Source organism: Balaenoptera musculus, chromosome 1 (genome assembly GCF_009873245.2).
Source record: "Balaenoptera musculus isolate JJ_BM4_2016_0621 chromosome 1, mBalMus1.pri.v3, whole genome shotgun sequence".
Lineage (NCBI taxonomy): Eukaryota > Metazoa > Chordata > Mammalia > Artiodactyla > Balaenopteridae > Balaenoptera > Balaenoptera musculus.
Window position 1 is genome coordinate 183,270,387 of NC_045785.1, and position 22,315 is coordinate 183,292,701.

The following is a 22,315-nucleotide window of genomic DNA, read 5'->3' on the forward strand; positions in this document are numbered from 1 at the left end:
ACGTGGATTTAAAGTATCAATAATAGAAAAAGTAGAGGATACTATTTCTATATACTTGGGGGTGTGCGGGGAGCCTTTTGTAAACTTGGGAGAAATTCCAGAGTCGTAAAGGAGAACGTTAAGATTCACAGATTTTACCGAGTAAATACTTAGAACTTCTCTGCAGCATAATACATTCCAAATAAAGTTGAAAGTCCAAAGACAGGCTAGGAAAAAGTATTTGCTACCTGAATGGTGCAGAGCTAATGTACCTAATAAATAATGAGCCCTTACAAGTCAAGAAATAAAGAAAGAAAGGTGAATATACCTAAGAGAAAAATAGGCCAAAGACATGAGCAGGCAGTTTTCCAAGGAAAAAATACAAATAATTGCCAAACATACAAAAGATGCCCATCCTCAGTCAGAGAAATGCAAAGTCTGAACAAGAGTGGGGTTTTTAACCTTCAGACTGATACAGATGATAAAAAGTAAATGATGTCTACTGTTGGCAAACGGTGTGGGGAAACAAGCACCCTTGCTAACATTCTTGGGGGATATGAAAGTAGCTGCAGCCTTTCTAGAGAGCAGATAAGTGATTATTCATCAAAACTTAGCATGCAGTTGCTCTCGGGCCCAGTAGTCCCACGGTGGAGAATCGTCCCTGGAGAAACACAAGGTTGTAGCGTTGTTTGGGATGCCAAAGAATAGGAAGCAGTGTAAATTCTTACCAAAATTACATTTTTGGTAAGAATACGTACCAAACCGTAGACACTGCTTGGGAAATAGGAGGGGGAGAGGGTACTTTCGACTTTAGATACTTTGTAATGTTAGGAAATGTTAAGAAACCCGCCCTCCCCCCATATAACTGTCTCTGTTTGAAACCACCCCTCCCAAAAAACAGCAACAAAGGAAAGACTAAGTCCCGTGCTGGATGAAGAGGATGAGGAAGAAGTTGGAGCCAGGAAAATCAGGATTTTTGCCTTGTTCAGGGGTGAGACATGGTGGTGTCTGAATGGGAGCGGAGGTCACCAGACCGGGAGAGTGGCCTTGAGAGACAGCTTACAAGTAGCATGTGTACAGTTCTACCCTGTGGTGTACATTTCTACCCTGTGGTGTACAGTTCTACCATGTAGAGGAGAGGAGTGAGGAGGGCACTTACTCAGAGACTGCTCTGAAGTTGGAAGCTGTATTGCCGAGCCAATGGTAGCGACCTCTTCAAAGGCAGGAGAAGCAGGAAAAGGAGCATCCTTTGAGTAGAAGATAATGAGTGTCTTGAGCATAGATCCCCAGTAAGCAATATGTAAGTGATACATTAGTTGGGTTCCGTTAGCTCACCTCTGGCCTGTACCATTTATGCTTTCTTACCAAGGCTTGTCTTCCATAGCCTTTAGTTGTGCTCCTGTTTGTTGGGAAATATTGTTAACATGTTAAACGTATATAAGCAGCCGTTTCTAACGGTTGCTCTCGGTTTGTGTCTCCAGAGTGCTCACCTGGCCATGATGGACACCCTCATGATGGCTTACACCGTGGAGATGGTCAGCGTGGAGAAGGTGGCCGCGTGTGCTCAGCAGTACTCGGCTTTCTTCCAAGCCACAGATCTGCCCTATGACATTGAGGATGCCGTCATGTACTGGATAAATAAGGTAGGGATATGCTCCCTCGGGTAAAAAAAAGTCTCAGAACCAGAAAACATCATCCGTCCCCACTCTGCTCCACACTGAATGTTTGTGTCCCCCTGCCCCCCAGTTCATATGTTGAAGTCGTAAGCCCCAATGTGGTGGTGTAGGAGGTGGTTAGGTCGTGAGGCCTGGCCCTCAGGCGTGGGACCTGTGCCACTGTCTTTATAAGAGACCCCAGAGAGCTCCCTCGCCCCTTCTGCCGTGTGGACAAAGCAGGCTCACCAGACACAGTCTGCTGGCGCCTTGATCTCGGACTTCCCAGCCTCCGAAACTCTGAGAAATACATTTCTGTTGCTTACAGACCACCCAGCCGGTGGTATTTTTGTTTGTAGCAGCCTGAATGGACTAAGACAGATTCCATTACTCTTTTGTTTTAAATCAAAGTGAAAAACTAAAGTTGTGTGATCTTACTTGAAATTTCCCATTCCCTTTAGACTGGAGAATGATGGAAATAGATTTTATGTATTCCACAATATCTGTAGTTACATTTAATGATTAATCTAGTTCATATCAGATTATTACAAAATTTAGAGCACTCCAAGTAGGGAACTAACTATACACTGTGAGTGCTCAGTAAGTATTTTTTGCATCCAGGAATGAAATAAGTTTCTCATTTCCAACTAGATGATTTTTAGGTTTGCTTGACTGACTTGCATAAGACTTTATAGATTGTAGATTCCTCCTCTTGGAAATTTTTATAGAACTGTGATTAGTTATTTGTGCTCTGAAGATGCTTAAATTGTCAATTTATCGCTCCCTTTACCAATTTGAACAGTTAATTCCTCTTGATTCTCTTTCATTTACAACTGTAACCCCAGAGAAAATTAAACCTAATCTGTGAGCAAGACCTGAACGGATTTAAAAGAAGTTACATCTTCAGGTGTCCTCCCTTGAATGCTTGCGTGGCGCTTGTAACAAGAAGCCAAGTGTGAAGATTCCTGCATCTGCCATCGTGGTCCATAATATCAGCGTCAGTGTCAAAGGCCCGTGTGGCACTCTGCCCTCCGCTCGTTAGCTGTAGGGGTCACGGTCCTATCCTGGACCCACTCATCGTCAGAAACCGCGTGGCCTTCACGACCCACCGCAGACCTCCCGTTCTTGATTAATTCTTTTCCCTCACTCTCACACCCCCACAATTAAAAATGTTCACCTTTGTCGTGAGTTCCAAACCACCGAGCCCTTTAACTCTCCCGGTCTCACTTGACTTCACATTTCTCCTTTCTGAACTTAGAGTCTTGCCTGGAAGGTCAGTTCCGCATCCTTCTCCTTCCCTTGTGCGCATTTGATAAAACCCCAGCTGGGCCCAGTTACCGCCTTATCCCATAGGTGCACCTATGAGGTTAACACTGCTGGAGGAGTTCACGCGGGGAGGCTAGTGTGCATTCCTGAGCACCAGCTTCAGACGGACACGCCGCGCTCACTGCCAGCCCGACAGGCGTGTCCCCGCGCAGGTCCCTTTCCCGCACTTCAGCATGACCGCCCGTCCTCCTCTGCTCCTCGGACCTTCCCCAGCCCTTCCCCCATCGCCGTCAGCTGCGGACGTCACGAGTGCTCGTCTCGTAGCGTCGAGATGGGCAGCCGTCCGGCGGGAAGTCCCTCCTCTTGCTGCCGCATCTGGAGACCTTTCCTCATCAGCATCGTTGTCTTTCTTTGCTGCTCTCACAGTGGAGAGTGTCCCCTTCCTGTCAAAGGCCAGTCCCCCTTACTTACTGCTCTAGAACTCCTCTCTCTTCCCTTCTTCATGGCCACTGGTCCTCAGCTTCAGTTTTTCTCACGCTTTAATGTGTATAAGAATCTCCCGGGAGCTTGTAGGTCTGGGCTGGGGTGGAGAGTCTGCGTTTCTGAGAAGCTCCGCGCAATGCTCCCAGCGCCGGTCTGTGGGCCACACTCACGGTCCTCCGTCACCCGACTCCCTCCCTGTCGGATCGTCCTCGTAAGAATAAGACTGCTCTGGTGTCTCCCAGCCTGGTAAACAAAGCTTCCCCGTCCAAATCGGACCCTGTTACTCTGTACACAGAACCTCTCCATCCCCTCGCCCACTCCCACCCTGAAGTCGCTGCTGAGGTCACTGTAGGCTCCCATTTGGACAAATCCAGTGACTGCTTTTCCGTCCTCATCTCGAACTCACATGTGAGCCTTGTGAAGCCTCAGCGGACGCCCGGGCGTCTTCCACGCCCGAGCGCCACACCACCTCCCTGCCGGGCTGCCAGCTCTTGTCCCCTGCCTGGGCTCTGGGGCCCTTTCCTGCCAGCACAGTGCGGGCCAGCCAAGGATCTGTGGCAGCTTCTGTGGGGATTGGGGTCTCCTCTGTTCACGAGCGCTTCCTGCCAGGCTGCCCGTCCTCCTTGGTACCCAGCCACGCCGATGACTGCCCCCTTTGTTCCTCAAGCCCCCGAGGCTGCAGCTTCCTGCTTGAGCCCAGCGGCTCAGCCTCGTGCAGCTTGAGGGCAGACCCGTGCAGACGGACTGAACCCGGCGTGCTCCTCCTTCAGCGGCCGACCCTCCCGGCCCTGCTGTCTCATCCAGGGCTCTCCTCAGTGTCCCTGGGAAGCTCCAGGTGACACGTGCCGCTCCAGCAGGACCAGAACCCGGACCCCCAGAATGTGCTTTCAGGCCACTCGGATCATGTTGAGTTCACATTTTACACTGAAAATGTCAAGTGTACCAGTGCCGACAAAAGTACCATCCAGCCCGACCCCTGTGTGCACCTCCGTCCTAGGTCAGGACCACTGTTCCTCTTCTTCCCTCCCTCCCTTCATCCCAGCTGTGGGGCTCACCTCTGGGCCTTTGGACGCGATGTTTCCCGTTCCTGGGCGGCCCATCGCCCAGCCTTTTGTGCGGCTCAGCGCCTCTGCACTATCATTTCTCAGCTTGGCTGGCGCTTTCTCCTCACAGCCTGTCTAAACTAGGCACCTGGCACGTCTTATTTTCTACTGTGATGCTCTGTTTCCTTTATAGCACTTTTCAGAGTTCAATCATTTAAACAAAGTAGAATAATCGATATGAGGACGAGTCCTGTGCCCGTCTTTCTTTTTTTAGTGCTAGTGCCTGGACCGGTGCAGTGTTTGGCAAAGCGATGGTGTTCAGTACATGGAAGAGGGAGTTTCAGCCACAGAATCAGGCTCGGCACCGTAGAACTTCGGGAGGCTACGGAAAGATAAGGAGATCACCTAATTAGGAACGTCCAGCACCTTTAGGCAGCCATGTCCACCCTCTTCAGTTTTCAGATCAGGATTGGAACCAGTTGATCGAACCTGCACCTCAGAGTAGCTCAGAGTAGCTTTTTCTCGCTTGTTCCACCAGCCCCGGCGTCGGCGTCTATTCTCCGGTTGTGACATCACCCTCCGCTCTCCACTGGAGTATGTACTGCTTCTTCTGGCTCTTATTTTGGCTCATCCTGACCTAGTTGCCTTTTCTTCTGGATATACAAAGTATTTAAAAAAAAAAAAAAAAGCTACCATAGAAAAATGGGAATTACATGGCTAGAATAGTTATCAGCACTGTTGACTGTAAATGAGTTTACACTTAAGAAAAGCAAGGTCACAGAGGACAAGATTGTAACGGCTAAGTCAGGCAGGGCACACAAGAGTTACAAATACAGGAGCCTTCTGTTACTTGGCCCTCCCTCTCTCTAGTTCCATCTGTAGCCTCCCTTGGGCTCACCAGGCTCCAGCCTTACTGTTCTTTCACTCCCTCGAACACACCAGGTTTTCCCACCACAGGGCCTTTGCTTGTGTTGCATCCTCCTCTCTGTGTCGTGGCTGCAGCTTCAGAGGCCGCCTCTGGGACAGCGTCCCTGCTCAGATAGGTCTCCCCACTCCCGTGGTTTTCTACTCACCTCTTTATTGATTTGTACCACTCCTTACAGATTGCTTTTGTTGGGGGGAGTTTTTTACCCTTTTTTCCCTTTTTGTTCTGTCTCCCTTGTTCCATGAGGGTAGGGACTAGACTGTATTTATGCACCGTTGTGTCCCTAGCCTCTTAATATAATGTCCGGCGTTCAGTAAATAGCTGTTGACTGTGTGGATGAGGAAGTGAAGGAATAGGGGTTCAGGATGTTCACGTGTGACCAGTTTGCTTTTCCGAGAGAATCAGATAAGGACTTTTAAAATAATCATGAAGATATTTCCAAACTGACAGATCAGTTACAACTACCTGATACTGAATTCTAAAGGGTTTCTTTTTTAACTTAAAAAAAAAGAAAAGAAAATGCTAAGAAAAAGGACCAAATCAAAAACCCAGAAAAAGTTATAAACTTTCCCAGGTTTGGGCCCTGTCAACCCCTACCCGCCTTAATTGGTAAATCCGTCAGAATGCTTCAAATGCGTGGACATTATGAGGCCTTGTAACACATGTTGCCAGGACAGAACATTTTAGTTATTTTGGCAGCGTGTCAGGTTCAGTGGTAGCCCTTCCTGTTACAAACTCCTGGACATGTTTGATAAAACGCAGTTGGAAAGGTTTATGCTACAGAGCTGAGCATCAGAGACAGAAAAGGAAACTGTCGGGTGCCAGAAACAAAGCGGGGCTGCAGGCTTTGGTGGCCTCTCAGGGGCCGTTGAGCCTCTGCCGGGGCTTGAGAGTCGCTAGATGCCAGATGAGGCCGTGGGGTTTGCCGGCTGCGGGAAGCTGGAACCGTGACCTCTGTGTAGACCCGCCAAGAGCTCAAGCCCTCGGTGGAAACGAGCACACCAGCCGCGATGTCTTTGCTCTTAAGTGCCACCTGGAGGTGGGCTGTGTCAGTGTTAGTGTCATCAGGAATGCAGGGGTTCCAGCTTTGCCACAGGGCTACTTCCATGCGTGGTTTTACAATGGCTTCGGTGATTCCAGAGGTCATACACGTGCAGTCATAACGGTGTCCGGCGAAGATGAGAGTAGGGTCTTCCGGGCGCTGCTAATAGCAAAGGAACCTTCCCCCAGAAGGTCTCCCTCAGGAGAGTGGTTCTCAGGCCCACACCGAAACCACCCCCTGGCGAGAAGACGCGGCCTGTCGGGTCGTCGTGGGCTGACTTCGCGTCTCCCTCCAGGTCTGGGGAGGGCGCCTCCTGGACTGAGCATGGGCTGGGGGGCAGCAGATGACCAGAAGGCCCAGTGCCAGGCCAGTGGTATCTTCCTGGCACCTGGCACACCAGCAGAGGAAAGGTTACTCTGAAGGTCACTTCTACACCCAAACCGTGAGGGTCCCCAGCAGTGGGGGAGGGATACTCTTCTCTCAGATGCAAAAGTACCAACAACCGGCGTTTAGGAAATGATGAAGATGCCGTCACGCACACGGGAGAGCCAGCAAACCTGACAAACAAGGCCCACACGCCGAGAGCTGCAGAGAGCAGAACAGTCTGAAAAGACAAAAGTAAACGCTTGAGTGGCTGAAAATAAAACACGGAATAAAAGCCATAGGAAAGAGTAAGGCAGTGTGGAGGGTATATTGGAAAAAGAATAAAATATAACTTTAGAAATTGAAAATTTTAGTCATTGAAATAAAAAGATTAAACAGAAGATTAGACATAGTTGAAGAGGGGAGTTAATTAACGAGAAGAAATTACCCAGAATCAGCCCAGAGAGATGAGATGGGATATATGACATTGAGGTTAACAGACTTGCCTAGAGGCCTGATTGGAATTCCAAAAGGAGTTAACAGGGAGTGGGTAGGCTGGGGAGAGTATAATTGAAGAGACAATGGATGAAAATGTTTTACAATAGATGAAAGGCATAGACGTTCAAATTCAGGAACCATCGTGAATTTGGAGCAGGATAAATTAAATCCACGCCTACATATATAGCAATGAAACTGCAGAATCCAAAGATAGATAGATAAAAGACAGTTCCTCTCTCAAAGGAACGTGATAGTAGACATCTCAGCAGTAATAGTTGAGCCAGAAGACGGTGCAGCAAAATCATCAAAGTGCCGAAGAAAAATAACGATGAACCTAGAGTTCTGTACTTTTGCCCAGGACTAAAGTTGTAATCGAGATTTGTTCAGGCAGAGGTGGTTTATCATTCAGACCTTTGCAGAAAGAAGTACTGAAAGGTTGTACTTCAGGAAGAAAGGAGTGGAACTAGAGGAAAAGGTGGGGTGTAGGGAGCAATGATAAAAAGGGGAGTTGGTGTGCACCATGGGTAAATCTAAGCAAGTGTTATTAAAAAAATCATCATCGTGCCTAAATCTGAGGCCCTTAAAAAGGAAGAACTATGTTGCTAGGTTAAAGTAACATGAGGGATGAGAGGAGGTGATTTGAATTAAAGCCTTTCTAAGGTTTTTGTATTATTCAGGAGGAAGGAACAAATATTGACTGACTTCAGACTTACATCAAGGCAAGGATACACATGACTATTCTGTATTTTTAAATGAAAAAGATTAAATAAAAGCTAGTGTACATTTTTAAATTAATGGATATTTAAAAATGCATATGACGTTTTAGCACATTTATTTTTAATTCATATGCCAGCGCCAGCTGTTTGTTGTATGTTCTCTAGTTCACTGGTCCTCAGCGCTTGTTCCAGTGGTGAACTGCCTCCAGGTCACGATTGGCTCTCTGATACACACACATCTTTAACTTTTATCCGTGAGTTGCACAAAGAATGTCATGACTCAACTTTAGTGCTAGAACTTTCTAACCAGCATCTGGGAACTGGCTTAAGAATTACTAAGCTAATTATCTCATTTATCTGTCTTGTGTACCCAGGTAGGTTAAATAACGTGAAGTGACCATGTCTTGTACTTTTCGTGTAGTTTCCCTGTTATGAAAGTTAATGAATTATCAACATGTAAAATTTTCTTATAATCATGAGTTTGGTATTTTGGATGATTTATGCCATTACATCAACTTAAAGTATTTTGAGTAGGATTTGTTAAAGCCCTTACAGACATTTAACTCTCTGGAATTACATTGGGGGTGTATTGTTTCTAAGTCATGGCAGTAGTTTCTGTTTATGGGGTCTGTGCTCTGTATTATGCACTTTACTTGGTACATTTTATACATTATCTCTTTTATTCTCTGTATTAGTTGTTTTGCTGTAATAATTACCACAAACTTAACTGCTTAAAACTTCTGTTAGCTCAGTTATTTACTTACTTATTATAGTCATCTCAGTGTTACCAGTTTCTGTGGGTCAGGGATCCAGACCTTGCTTACCTGCATGCTCCGTCTTCAGGGTCTGTCACAAGGTTGGGTCAAGGTGTTGCCCAGGCCTGGGGTCTTATTGGAAAGTTTGGGTGTGGAGGGTCCACTCCAAGCCCACGTGGTTGTTGGCAGGGCTTAGGTCCAGCAGTTGGACGGAGAGCCTCAGTTCCTTGTTGGTTGGAGTCTGCCCCCAGCTCCTTAGCACGCAGGCCTCTCCGTAGGGCAGCTCGAGGGGTGGCTGTGTGCTTCCTCAAAGCCAGCAGGAGAGAGTGGGGCTTAGTGTGCGAGACGTAAGCGCCAAAGTGGTATCCCATCCCCTTAGCTGTATTCTGTTGGGTAGGAGCAAATTATAGGCCCTGCCCACACTCAAGGGGATCACTGGGGACCGTCCTAGAGCCATAGTCTCCAAACCTCTTGTGAAGTAGGTTTTATTCCAGCTGGCAGCGAAGGCTCTGATATCAGGAAATTATTAAGGTCATGGCTTGTGAGTGGGGGTTTTGAGTCAGAGCCGGGTCGCTTCTGCTTACGCTGTCTCTTCGGAAGAGTGTTTTACACCGCCAAGTCGGTGCCCTGAGATCTTAGAGCACGGCAGCCTACTTGGCAGTACAAACCAAGATGAATCTGTGTGTTGGTTAAATTCCTTCTAATGCCTCGGAGAGTATCGTAACTGTTAGTTAAATTTATCATAAATTCAAATTCTTTAGTCTTTTTTTCTTAGGCACTGAACTGAATTTTAAGCAACAGAAGAGGTTAGAAAATTATTGATTTAGTTTAGAGTTACAGTGGTTGATAATACCATTCAGATTTTCCAGAACGCCATTATTAATTAACTTGAACATTTGCTTATTATTACTGGACTGACCTTAAAATCAGTAACTCAGAATCCAAAATTGTCTAAACTATTCTGAAGAAATACTTTTGCACTAGACAGATTGTTTCTTAATCATCTTGAATTATGGGCTGTTTGAACAATCTGTTAGATAAATCAGACCTTCTCCCTAAGAAGTTCCCATATGCAAAAATTTTTCATGTAATTTAACTGTGGCCTTATGACCACACTAAAACCCACTCATGATCCAGGGACATGCCTATGAGATCACAGCCTAAGAATCTGATTCATGGCTTCCCTGGTGGCTCAGTGGTTAAGAATCCGCCTGCCAACGCAGGGGACACGGGTTCGAGCCCTGGTCCGGGAAGATCCCACATGCCGCAGAGCAACTAAGCCCGTGCACCACAGCTACTGAGCCTGCACTCTAGAGCCCGTGAGCCACAACTACTGAGCCTGGGCGCTTAGAGCCCGTGCTCTGCAACAAGAGAAGCCACCACAATGAGAAGCCTGCGCACTGTAGTGAAGCCTGCTCACTGCAACTAGAGAAAGCCCACGTGCAGCAACAAAGACCCAACGCAGCCAAAAATAAAAAAATAAATAAATGTATTTTAAAGAAAAGAATAAAAGACAAGGAAGACATTAAGAAAAAAAAGAATTTGATTCAGAGTGTTTTTGAGGAAAATAATTTTCACTTAGTAGTCCTAAAAGAGATTGTAAACTTTTTACTGAAAAAAGTTTTATTGTTTCCCAAGCATTAAAACAGAAGTTATCAAGTGCCTTTTTGTCCCCCTAGCACTCCAACTAGTACCTGACATGTACTAGGTACTCAACAAGTATTTGGTAAAGTCATGAATTTTAGAATTTCAAACAAAACACCTGTAAGATACTTTTTTCTGGTTGGGAAAATGAATTTCTGTTCATTTGCGTGGTACTGGTATTTGACATCAGAGATCTGAACACAGGCCTTTTAAGGTACATGTTATTTTACTGTTATATTTGACTATAAATTCAAATTAATGTTTTTATATTTTAAGGTAAATGAACATTTGAAAGACATAATGGAACAAGAACAGAAATTGAAAGACCACCACACAGTGGAAGCTTCAGGAGGTCAAAAGGTACATGTTCCTAAGAAAAAAAGGTGCCTTTGTGAGACCCTGTGTTCATATGTGTGTGCTGTTTGGGGAAGCGTTAATTGTGTGTTCATCAAATTATTTTTTGGTGGTCTTAACTGTACCCTAGAAAGCGTTTCCATAAATACCAAGTAAGTAGCAGTGCAGAATGAAGGTTAGTTGGATGACGGTGTTTAGGAAAAATTGTTAATGACTAGAGCTCAGCTTCTGACATTCTTTTGGCAAAAAATAATGGGTTTGCCTTTCTTTGGTAAAATATATGAAACAGGAAAACAGTTTTCAGTGTATCAGCCTTATAATGACTTGTAGTAAGACCAGCCTCTAAAATTACATTCCAGGAATTATAAGTTGTACATATGGTTATTTTGTGAAGGAAGAAGAAACATTAACACGGATTAATTCTTTAAACTTCTTGAACAGGCTCTTAGAGTTTTTTTTCTCCGAACACTTGTGTGTTTGTGTTTGTTATATACTAAGACCTAAAGTATATTTCCTACATCTTTTAAAATATATTATAATGAGAGCCCTTTAAACATGTTGTCTAGCATTTGAATTGAGGTATAAGAAATGATCTTATGCAGAGACTTTATTTTCCATCTGGGTTATTTTAAGTATCTTCATTATTGTACAGCACTTCTGTTCATTTTGGGCGAATGCTGCTAGTCACTGATACTCTGTAAGAGAGGAGACCAGAGGAGGGAAAGGGAAAAAGCTGGTTTGTGCGTCCCCAGCTTCGCCAGGCAAGTTGTGCGGAGACCACCTACACTTCTGTCTGAATCCGGTGCCTGGGATCACAGTGGTTTCCCTGGGCTTGGTTCTTGTCCACCGTCCCCAGTGGAGATCTGTACCCGCTTCCCGGCTTCCCCCAGCTCTGCCCCCGCCTTGTCCCTCGAGTCCCCCAGCCCTTTCCTTCCAGTTTCCCCCCTTTAGTAGTAGAAACCCTTGCCTTGGAGATGGATTTAATCCTGCCCGCCCCCCCCCCCGCCCCCCATTTTGCTCCTGGCTCTAATCAGGAATAAGGTTCAGCATCATCCTAAGTTACAGGATTTCCATGGAAACCTCGTTTATTATATATATGATTTAATTCTGTAGTTTTGCATACACATTATGAACTAAATGGGGGTTTTATATGCTGACATAGGATCCAGTAAACCTTGTTTCTGTGGGGAAAAAATGCTATTTGTGTTCCAAACAACTGCAGATTAAGTGACCTTTAAGAAAAACAAACTGTATGGTATCCAGACACTACTGGATCATGTCACTCTGACTTTTTCACGGCACTTGGCCCACGGAATTGTACATACTAACCTCACAACCAGGATTTGCTGAGTGAGTGATTGAGTAAATGAATGAATGAGTGTGCTTCACTTAAATAGTTGGGTTAGTACACATTTTTATTTTAGCACAAACATAGCATTTATACCTTCATTTTCTTTTTTTTCCTCTTTTATTATTATCTTTCTTCATTTACTTTTTTATTGAAGTAGAGTTGATTTACAGTGTTGTATTAATTTCTGCTGTTACAGCAGAGCGACTCAGTTATACACATAGATACATTCTTATTCATACTCTTTTCCATACGGTTTATCCCAGGATATTGAATATAGTTCCCTGTGCTGTACAGTACGACCTTGTTGTTTATCCATCCTGTATGCAATAGTTTGCATCTGCTAACTGCAAACTCCCAGTCCTTTCCTCCCCCATCTCCCCATCTCCTTGGCAACCACAAGTCTGTTCTCTATGTCTGTGAGTCTCTTTCTGTTTCATAGATAAGTTCATCTGTGCCATGTTTTAGATTCAATACCTTCATTTTCAAATGAATTTTATCCTTTTTCTCATTGTTAAAATCTTTGTGAAAGTAAGTGTTCATTTCACGTAGTCTGTAAAGTACAGGGGTCCTCATGAAGAACACACTGCCAAGCACAGAGTAGGTTATGAAGTCTTGCTCTGTTACCCAACAGTGGGATTTTTTGGCCTTTGAACTATTTGGTTTGGCTAGAAATTATAATCATTTTATTCTTGATTTACATTCTTGTAAAAACAAAATTCTTCATTATAAACTCTCACATTTATGATATTTAAACATTTTTAAAATTCAGAGATGGTACCGTAACTTTTTTTTCTCCAAGCAATATTTTATAAAGATGATTTGGTCTGAAGAAACTTACATATTAGTTAGATATCCTAGTACCGTGATTTTAATCTTTGCCTAAGAGTACTATAACAATTAGATTTCTTCAGCAGCTTTATAGATCGATAGTCTTGTGCATTTGGATACAACACCCTACAAAGATTTGGATTGGTATGGATTTAATATAACTTGTTAAGAACATTTATTTTGAAATATTTCTGATTTAACAGAAAGTTGCAAGGATAGTTCAAAGAACCCTTATATGTTCTTTACCCAGATCCATCAGTGTAACATTTTGTGTGCTCTGTGCATTACATGTTGCACACACAGACATATATATGTGTAGATTTTTCTGAAACATTTGAAAGAAGGTTGCATGTATCATACCCCTTCACCCCTTAATATTTCAATGTATACTTCCTAGGAAGAAAGCTATTCATTTACACAACCACAGGATAGGTAACTTAATGTCAATAAAGTGCTTTGATCAGACTCACAGCCTATGTTCCAGTTTTGTCAGTCATCCCAATTGAACTTTATATATTTTTCTAGTCCAGGATCTAGTCCAGGGTCATGTAAGGTATTTAGTTGTTGTATCTGTCATCTTCTTTAAACAGGAACAGTCCTCAGCTTTTCTTTTTCATTCGTGACCTTGACATTTTTTAAGAATACAGGTCATTTTCATAGACTATCCCTCAATTTCAGTTCTTCTGATATTTCCTCATAGTTAGATTAAGTTGTGCTTTTTTTAGCCTAGAATACTATGTAAAGTGTGTCCTTTTCACAGTATTGTATCCAGAGGCATGTGATATCCATTTGCCTCTACTAGGTGATACTAATTTTGATCAGTTGGTTAAGATATTGTTTGGGTTTTTTGACTGCATGGTTATTATTTTTCCTTTCGTAATAAGTAATTTGAGAGGAGGGTACTTTGAGACTGTAAATATCCTGTTCCTCTTCAGTGTTTCCCCACCTCCTAGATTTAGCATTTATTGATGTTACCTACTTCAGTTAACTTTTTACTATGGTGGTTACAAAATGGCAATTCTCTAACTTTATCATTTCTTCTACGTTTATTAGTTAGGATTCTATTGTAAGCAAATCTGACCTCATCTGTTTATCAATCTACCTATCATCTCTTTATTATCTGTATGAACTGATGGATTCTTATTTTATTTAATGGGTTATAATCTGTTTCTGTCCATCATTATTCATTTGTTCATTGATTCGTTCATTCCCAGTTTTATTGAGATCTAACTGACATACAGCCCTGTGTAAATTTAGGGTGTGCGCCATAATGATCTGACTTACATACATGATGAAATGATGACCACGATAGGTTTAGTGACCATTCATCATCTCGTATAGATACAGCATTAAAGAAATAGAAAAACACGTTTGTTCCTTGTGATGAGAACCCTTGGGATTTACCCCCGTAGCAACTTTCCTACATAACATGCAGCAGTGCTGGAGGTTTGTGCCTTTTGACCACCTTCACCTACTTTCGTGTGTATTTATTTTTGAAATCAACTTTATTGTGGAATAATTTTAGATTTACAGAGAAGTTCCAAAGATAGTACAGCTTCATCCAGTTTCCCCCAATGTTAACATCTTAGGTAATTGTGGCCCATTTGGCAACACCAAGAAAATAACATTGGTGCCTTATTGTTGACTAAACTACAGACTTTATTTTAGGTTACACCAGTTTGTGTACTGACCAGGTGTTTTACCAGGGTCCCTGAATTGGGGTGTGTCTCCTGTGTCCTGTGATGAGATTGGGCCTGTGGGCCTTTGGAGAAGAACATCACAGAGGTGGCTTCCCATCTCATCACATCACATCAGGGAGCACGTGACGTGAACACGATTTGTCACTGATGGTGTCCACCTTGATCACTTGGTTGAAGTGGTCTCCTTCATTGTAAAGTTTCTATTTCCCCCTCTGATGCTCTTTTCTTTGGAAGTGGGTCACTAAGTCCACCCCACGTTCCAGGAGAGGGAAGTTAAGCTCCCTCCCTGAAGGGAAGAGGATATATACTATCTGGAATTCTTCTGTAAGGGAGATTTGTACTTTCTCCATTTATTTATATCCTTCAGCCGTTTATTGGTATCAGTATGGATTGGTGTGTATGTGCTCTGTACTTGGGGTTACAAGCCATGGACGCCTGTATATGTATTGTATACTTTGGGTTATAGTCCAGTCTGTGGTATTGACTTGTTGCTCAGTTTTTCCAGCTGCAGCCATTGGGAGCTCTTTCAGAGTTGTCTGAATTAGTAAAACGTTCAAGTATTGAATATTTTGCAAGAAATGCGGACTAATTTGAACCACAAGAGACTCATCTCCTGTTTTGTATAATCCATAGTAATTTCTTATTATCATCAGTTTCTGTATTATGGATTCTTCTAGTCTCAAAAACAAGAAAACTCCTGTTTTTGACATTTCCGTTACTCATTGGGAACCCTGACGCATTCACAGGGGCTTCCTGCTCTTGCACTTTTTATGGCTATTATGACTGCAGCTGCCAAAAACTTTTGGTTAAATGAGAGATTCAAATACATGCAAAAAAATTATTAGAGTTATTCTTCCTGATGCAATAAGAAAAATTTATTGGAAATATTATCTCTTTGTGGGAAGCTGGTATTTTTCTGATTCTTGAGATGACATTTTTCTGATTTTTGAAGTTCTTGAAAATACCTCATTTATATTATTTTTCCAAATAATGTTACTTTTACTATTAATTTCTGTAGGAAAAACTTTCTGCATAGAAGTTGAACATGAATTTTAACTCAGACCCCGTTTAGTTTGGTTCACTTCAACAAATATTTATTTAGGGCTGCCAAAAAACTGTGCTAGGAAATACAAAGATAAACAGTTACAAATTATTCTCATATTATCTGAAATTACGGGCTTATTGTATATTCATCTTCTTAAAGACATAAAATTATATTCTTTGGAACACCCCCTAGATAGTAAAATTAATAACATTTATATTCTCTTTGTGTTAGTAGCTACTTGCCTTAGAGACTCTATAAAAATAATAACTGGTGAGAATTGCCAACTGGTTTTTTATCCCTCATTAATTGAAAGAAATTCTTTATGTCATTAAAAGAAATGATCATTTTGTTCAGTTCTACATTGTTACTTGCTTTTATTCGTGCGCTTATGAAACAGTCTTTCTTCTTTTCCTTCTGGGAAGAAGACTACCTTATCAGACTTGGCCTCCTAATGTCTAAGAATTTTAATGATTGCAAGTCCAGCCCTAGAATCTTTCTACTCCCTCTTGTGATATAAATTTAGTTTCTAATGTGATGTGTGATCCCAGAACTGGGAGGTAAAATTCTTTGCTGCCGAAGTACACAGCATGTCCTGGGTACCCTAAAAACGCACGTCCATGTTGGGAGAGGAGTGAGGGGAGGGAAGGTGGTGGTCTTCATCATTAGGAACCTCTATAGTTTAAGCTAAATTGTAAAGTATTAACATTTAAAAAATGTTTTGAGAACTATAAACTTGGAACTCCACTAACAGAAACTTTACTATAACTTGTTAATTTTTAAAACTTCTGATGAATTTTCCCTTTACCTTTTGCTTCCCCTCTTTTCCTGCTGCTTCCTCCGAAGTCTCCTTCCAAATGGTTTTGGAAATTGGTTCCAGTAAGTTTGCACAGCTTCTTCAACTTGCTCTCCAGAAGTGTAATTGTAGAATGGTATCGTTTATGTCTTGCCGATATGGTCATTACATATAATTCTGTTAGTCACAAGTAGAGGTTGGATTTTAAGGTGTTTTTGATCATAAAGTAAAACAGAAAGATTTAAAAAATCTAGTCAAAATTTGGATTAGAAGCTTTAAAAATAATTTAAAGTGTAAGCTAGTCTGTCAGTACTCACAGACCATCAATAACTAGGTAACAAAAAAAGTATGGATATAGATTTGCATTAGTTTTAATAATGTTAGTAAAAGTGAATATGAATTGCACATGTAAATTATTTGTATTGTAAAGTCATCTTTTTGAAAGAATCATTTCCTTTTGGCCTGAAATGTAGAGGATACTTTTTGTGTAATAAAGAAGTGACGGATTCTGTGTCCCTCCCAGTACTGGACCTGAGCTAGATTCAATTCTGGTTTGACTTGAAGAGTTGATCTTTCACGGTGGCATCTGGGGCTTAGACCACTTAAGTATTTTACACCCTCAGACACAGAAGTGTAACTTAGAAGTGCACCATAATGTTGAAAGATAGAAAGTATGTCCCTTTTAAATGCCAGATTTCTCCATTTGTAGAAAGAGCAGTAAGTTTGTAAAGCATAGAGCATGTTCAGGTATAAAAGACTCTGTAACCTTTGTGAACTGCAGATGAACTTTTGGGGAGTCCCACATGACTTCAGGATTAAAAGTTGGTCTACCTGATGCCTCTTCTAGGATATAATCTTCAGGAAGATGTTTTGGCATGCCACGTATAAACCTCCGATTGGCCTAAGCCACGGGCCTCTGTGGCTGCAGCCTTATGAAGCTCTGTCTGTGTGTCTGTGTGTGCCCTGTGCAGCAGTGCTCCTTGGCAGGGTGCAGTACAACACAGCACACAATTCAGTTCTTTGTTCCATGACTCTGGGCGCCCAGCTCAGTCCAGTTCAGACCGTGGGCGGAAAACAAGGGTAGACCTGGAGATCTGGGAAGTTTGGCCCTGAGCCCAGCCAATGTAGGGGATTCCCAAGAGGCGACTATTTTGTTTCTAGCCGGCCCAAGAAAGGAGGGGGAGGACCTGGAAGGGTGCTTACTACCAAGTGTGAGGGGCAGCGTACGGCCAGAAGAGGCCACTGGCTGATTTCTTTCTCTCTCTCCCTTCCTCCCCTCCTCTCTCCTCTTTCTTCATGGCTGATTTTTAAACTGTCTGCCAGCAGCAAAATGAGGAAGTTTTCTAAGGATTATGTAAAAGTCAGTAATCAATTAAAGAATTTATGTAGTGTATCTATGTGATTTTTTTTTCTGAATATAGGTAGTCTATGAGTTTGGAACATACCATTAAACCCAGATGTCTAGTCCGCACTGATTCGTAAGAACAAGATCCTCTGAAAATCTTCAGAGGAAAAAATGTTCCATGAATCTTGTTCTTGAGTAGCCAGTGACAGGGAAATAGGGATAAATGTCTCCTCCTTGAATGTGTATGCTCTTCTGAGGGATATCATTTAGAGGAAGTCTGACCTCACCACCAAATAGTAAATTTTCCCTTTCAGTAAATTATAATATTTTTCTGTTATTCTCACGAAAGTATTATATTTCATAATTGTATTTTAATTATGAAATATAATCAGTTTAGATGAAGTTAGAAGAAAAATTAGTTTTGATACTTTTTAAAAAACTGTATTTAAATATCAGTAACCACTGATATTGTAAAATTGTAAATTTTGCTAATAAAGTACTTCAGTGTGCATCTTCATCAAGCCTTCAGCGTTATTTTTCTTGGCCTGAGGAGAGCTAATAGCTAGTAGCAGCTGACCTCTGGCGATTACTCGCTGTGTGCCCGTGTGTGCATTGCACTTTATGTCCATCATCTTCTGTAATCCTCCGTGGTGCTGTGAAGTAGGTACTGTGATTATCCCCAGTTCGCAGATGGGGAAACCGAGAAATGAGCATTGAAGTACCTTGTCCAGGATCACAGAGCTAAGAAGTGGCAGAACCAGGATTTGAGCCTAGGTAATCTGACTTAAGAGCTCGTCCTCGTAACCTCTGAGTTTTACAGCGTGTCTCATTTCTAGAGAACCGCCTTACAAGTTTGTATCCACTCACACCGGCCAATCTTTACAACACAAGAATTTCATCTGTTTTTCTGAGAGGGAGCAGAAACCCTTATACTTGCTCTGTTATTGGTTAATGAAACCTCAACCAGGAGGGTTTTTTTCAGTTTCAAAGTCATTACACTTTATTTGCATTGTCTCAGCATTCAGATGAGAAGCCAGAATATCTTCATGGTCTTGAATATTATTCCGGTTCCTCAAAGTGATGTTTCTATCGCCACATTTCCTTTAAGAATAGTTTCACATTCTTCTGCCTGCTCCCAATTCTGGTGACTCTCCTCATTCTTTCAGCTCGAGTCTCACTCTTTCCATGTAAGAACGTGTGGTCTAAGTGAAGTCTAACCTTAAAGTGAATGAATGTCATCATCTGCAGAAGAGCAGAACTGATGATTTGGATAACAAGTGTTCAAAATCCATTTTGTGATGCTTTTACATGTAAATTCTTAGGCTAAGTGAATTTCACCTAAATGAGCACTGTCATGTTATGTTACGTACTTCGCTTCAGAACGAAAGTGCTCTTGGTAACGTGAGGTCTAGTGGTAATGTTTAGAAAAGAAGGATGCTGGTTAGTAGTTCTCATTTCTCTTGACTTATATTTTATTACTGATACATTGGAATCTATAATACTGTTTTTTTCCTGTATGTTGCTTAGTACTTATTCATTTTCTCCTTTTTTTTTTTTTTTTTTTAATGTAGGCTCGTTATAGGAAAGAGCAAACATTGCTTAAGCAACTGCCTTGCATTCCATTGGTAGAAAATTTGCTGAAAGATGGCTCGGATGGCTGTGCGTTAGCTGCCCTTATTCATTTTTACTGTCCTGGTGTCGTCAGATTAGAAGGTAAGTGTTCCATTGAAATATTCTAAACTGTGGATAGATGGTAAAAAATATTTAAGACAGTAAATTTAATAAGTAATGAAGGCTTTTTTTAAGAAGAACATTTATGTATAATTCTAGGAAGTAGTTGAGTAAAGGAGTGCTTGGTCTCTAAGCCTCTGTGTAGTGATCACTGCTGTTATACGTGTGGGTCAGACGGATTCTACGTAGTTGTCTATCTGTATTAAGGTAATAATTACAAAATGAATATGAAATGTACATTATCAAAATTAACCCTTGCTCTTTTCTTGTTTGAAGATATTTGCTTGAAAGAAACCATGTCTTTGGCTGATAGCCTCTATAATCTGCAGCTGATTCAAGAATTTTGCCAAGAATATTTGAACCAGTGTTGCCATTTCACCCTGGAAGACATGCTCTACGCTGCTTCCTCCATAAAGGTATTTCGATCATCCTTTTCCCCTTTGTTTGTTCAAGTTCGTTGAAAAAACATATAACTAGGTACATAAACAGTATAGCTGCTTTAAGCTTACAAAAAATTAACCGTAATTTCAGGCAAAAGAACTTTTGAAAAAATAGTGTTTGATTTTTCTGCTGATTTTATTTTATTTTTTATTTTTTAAAAACCTACACTGTTAGCTACAGGTTTCTTTTATAGTACAAAGCTAAACTTAATGTCATGGTACAGAATTAAACCGTTGTTCTGATGTTGTTAGCAAAATAGCGGACAAGCCAGTGAGCGTTTCTGGGTCCTGGAGGGACTGCCGCTTGCGGTGAGCGTGCAGGAGGTGTGGCCACTCAGCAGGACTGTGGACTCTGCCTGGGAAGAAGGGGCCCTCCGGTCCCAGGACTTGAGGCAAAGCCTAGGGCAAGGAAGAGGGCAGGAAATATTACGGTCATCTGGAAATGAACCTTTTAGGAAGTAATCGCATTTATCAGCCATACACTTGTCCCTTGCTTCAGGACGTCACGGGACCTCTTAGCTTCGGGCCGTTGCTTAGTGCCTTTCTTTCAAGAAATGTCCTCTTAGCTTCGGGCCGTTGCTTAGTGCCTTTCTTTCAAGAAATGTTTATTGAGCGCCTTAGAGTGTTCTAGGTGGTTGGGATAAATCAGCAGACAACACAAAGACCCCCCTGTCCTTTCAGAGCATTCTTTCTAGTGGTGAAGACAGACGTGTGTCTCAGGCGTGATGGCTTCTGAGCTGCAGGTTCCAGAACTTCATGGTGGGAACGCTGCCTTGGTGTTACCAGCAGCTGCAGCTGCAGAATTCCTTCACAGCTCTCGTACACCCGCCTGAAGTTAACACTTCTGTTTAAAGGCTTTAGGAATAAATGATCTTACAATCAAATTGTTTGAACTCTGAGAGGAACAGCTTTATGTCAGTCCTAATTGTATTTACGATGCCCACCTTCACAGAAGCTGCTACAGGACCCCTCCCAGAGTAATGCTAGTGCCTTGTGATGCTTTAAATTCTTGTTCTCTGGTCTCTCTCTTTTTCCTGTACCCGTTTCTCGTTTACTGCGAGGCAGATTGACGGAGCCAGGGGTAACGGCGTTTCCAGAATAAGCCACTGCCCCTGTTGACCAGAACAGTGCCCACTCCGCACTGTCCAGCACATCAGAAGAAAAACCTTGATTGATTTTGAATGTTTACACTTTGCCATTTTTACCAAAATGGAAGTTAGGAGATATTTTCATATTTATCTTAATACTTTTCCTGGCGCTTCCTATTAAAAATTTTAAATACTTTTACTGAGATCTCAAAGAAAAAAAATGACCTCATTAAATACATTGAGTTGTAAGGTTACATTTGCTTAAGTTGTATACCTTGGACTTCCAATAAATAACAGATAGCCCTGCTGTTTAGATCAACTTAGTCTGGGCATGATCCAGATACAAAGACATTTTCTTAAATCAGGCACTTTAAAAATAGATAATTATCTGCAGAGAAGACTTTGGTCACTTTCTCTGTTCTCTGCTAAATTATTAGAACCACAGTTCTGACCTCAGATGAGTATTTTAAGACTCCAAGCCCGCAAGAGGTTGCTCGGTCCATGGTGCTGGCCACCTTGTCATTTGTTTACTTGAGTAACAAGTGTTTGTGGGGAATAGGGAGTGAACCCTCTTTTCCCCTCGTGGGGAACTTGTAAACTGGTGTGCTCTTTTTAGAGGGCAGTTGGGCATTCTCTAACCGCATTTAAAGTGCACAGAAGGACATACAAGGATTGTTCGTGGTGGTGAAGAGTTGGCAGCAGTTCACCTTGGGAGGGCCACACTTGAAATGTCTTGTAAAGCAGCTGTTTGAAGGAGGCAGGGGTATCTTACTGATGCGGAAAGCTCACTAGGAGTTACTAAGTGAAGCGTGCGGGGAGCACACATTATATACGGCATGATGCAATTTACATATATTTTAAAAATCCTTTTTCTGTTTGTATGCACATCTACACACATACAGATGCGTGGGAAAAGGTCTGTAGAGAGAGAAACACAGAACTCTTAACAGTGGTTTCTTCTGAGTGCAGTATTAGGATTCGAGGGAGAGGGGTTAAAGTATACTTTTTCTTTTTATTCTATGTTCTGTATATCTGTATTCTTTGATATCACTTAGAGTGTTTAAGAATGTTAATGTATAGCTGCGTGACTGTCTTAACTGAAAGAAGGAAAGAAGAGCTCTTAAATGAAATTAATCTGGTACCATTCCAGGAATATGGTGACAGATTTATTGCTGTTTAATCATCGTAAATTCAGAAAGAAATTCTCTCCATAAACTATTTACTGGGAAAATTATTTCTTACTATGCTGACATCTAGTGGCCAAACACAGTACA

At 42.1% G+C, this 22,315-nt stretch overlaps 1 protein-coding gene across 10 annotated transcripts in view; it reads left to right on the forward strand.

Moving 5' to 3' along the window:
* CAMSAP2 (calmodulin regulated spectrin associated protein family member 2) overlaps positions 1–22,315 on the forward strand; it is a 104,847-nt gene that overhangs the window by 55,192 nt on the left and 27,340 nt on the right. For 7 of the 10 annotated variants that reach the window (XM_036846573.1, XM_036846591.1, XM_036846582.1 and 4 more), the window contains 5 exons: positions 1,461–1,622; positions 10,643–10,726; positions 16,488–16,520; positions 19,354–19,495; positions 19,790–19,929. In XM_036846573.1, the coding sequence (XP_036702468.1) occupies positions 1,461–1,622; positions 10,643–10,726; positions 16,488–16,520; positions 19,354–19,495; positions 19,790–19,929 (561 nt within the window). The remainder of the gene's footprint in view (positions 1–1,460; positions 1,623–10,642; positions 10,727–16,487; positions 16,521–19,353; positions 19,496–19,789; positions 19,930–22,315) is intronic. The other 3 variants (XM_036846600.1, XM_036846626.1, XM_036846645.1) reach the window with 1 other exon arrangement.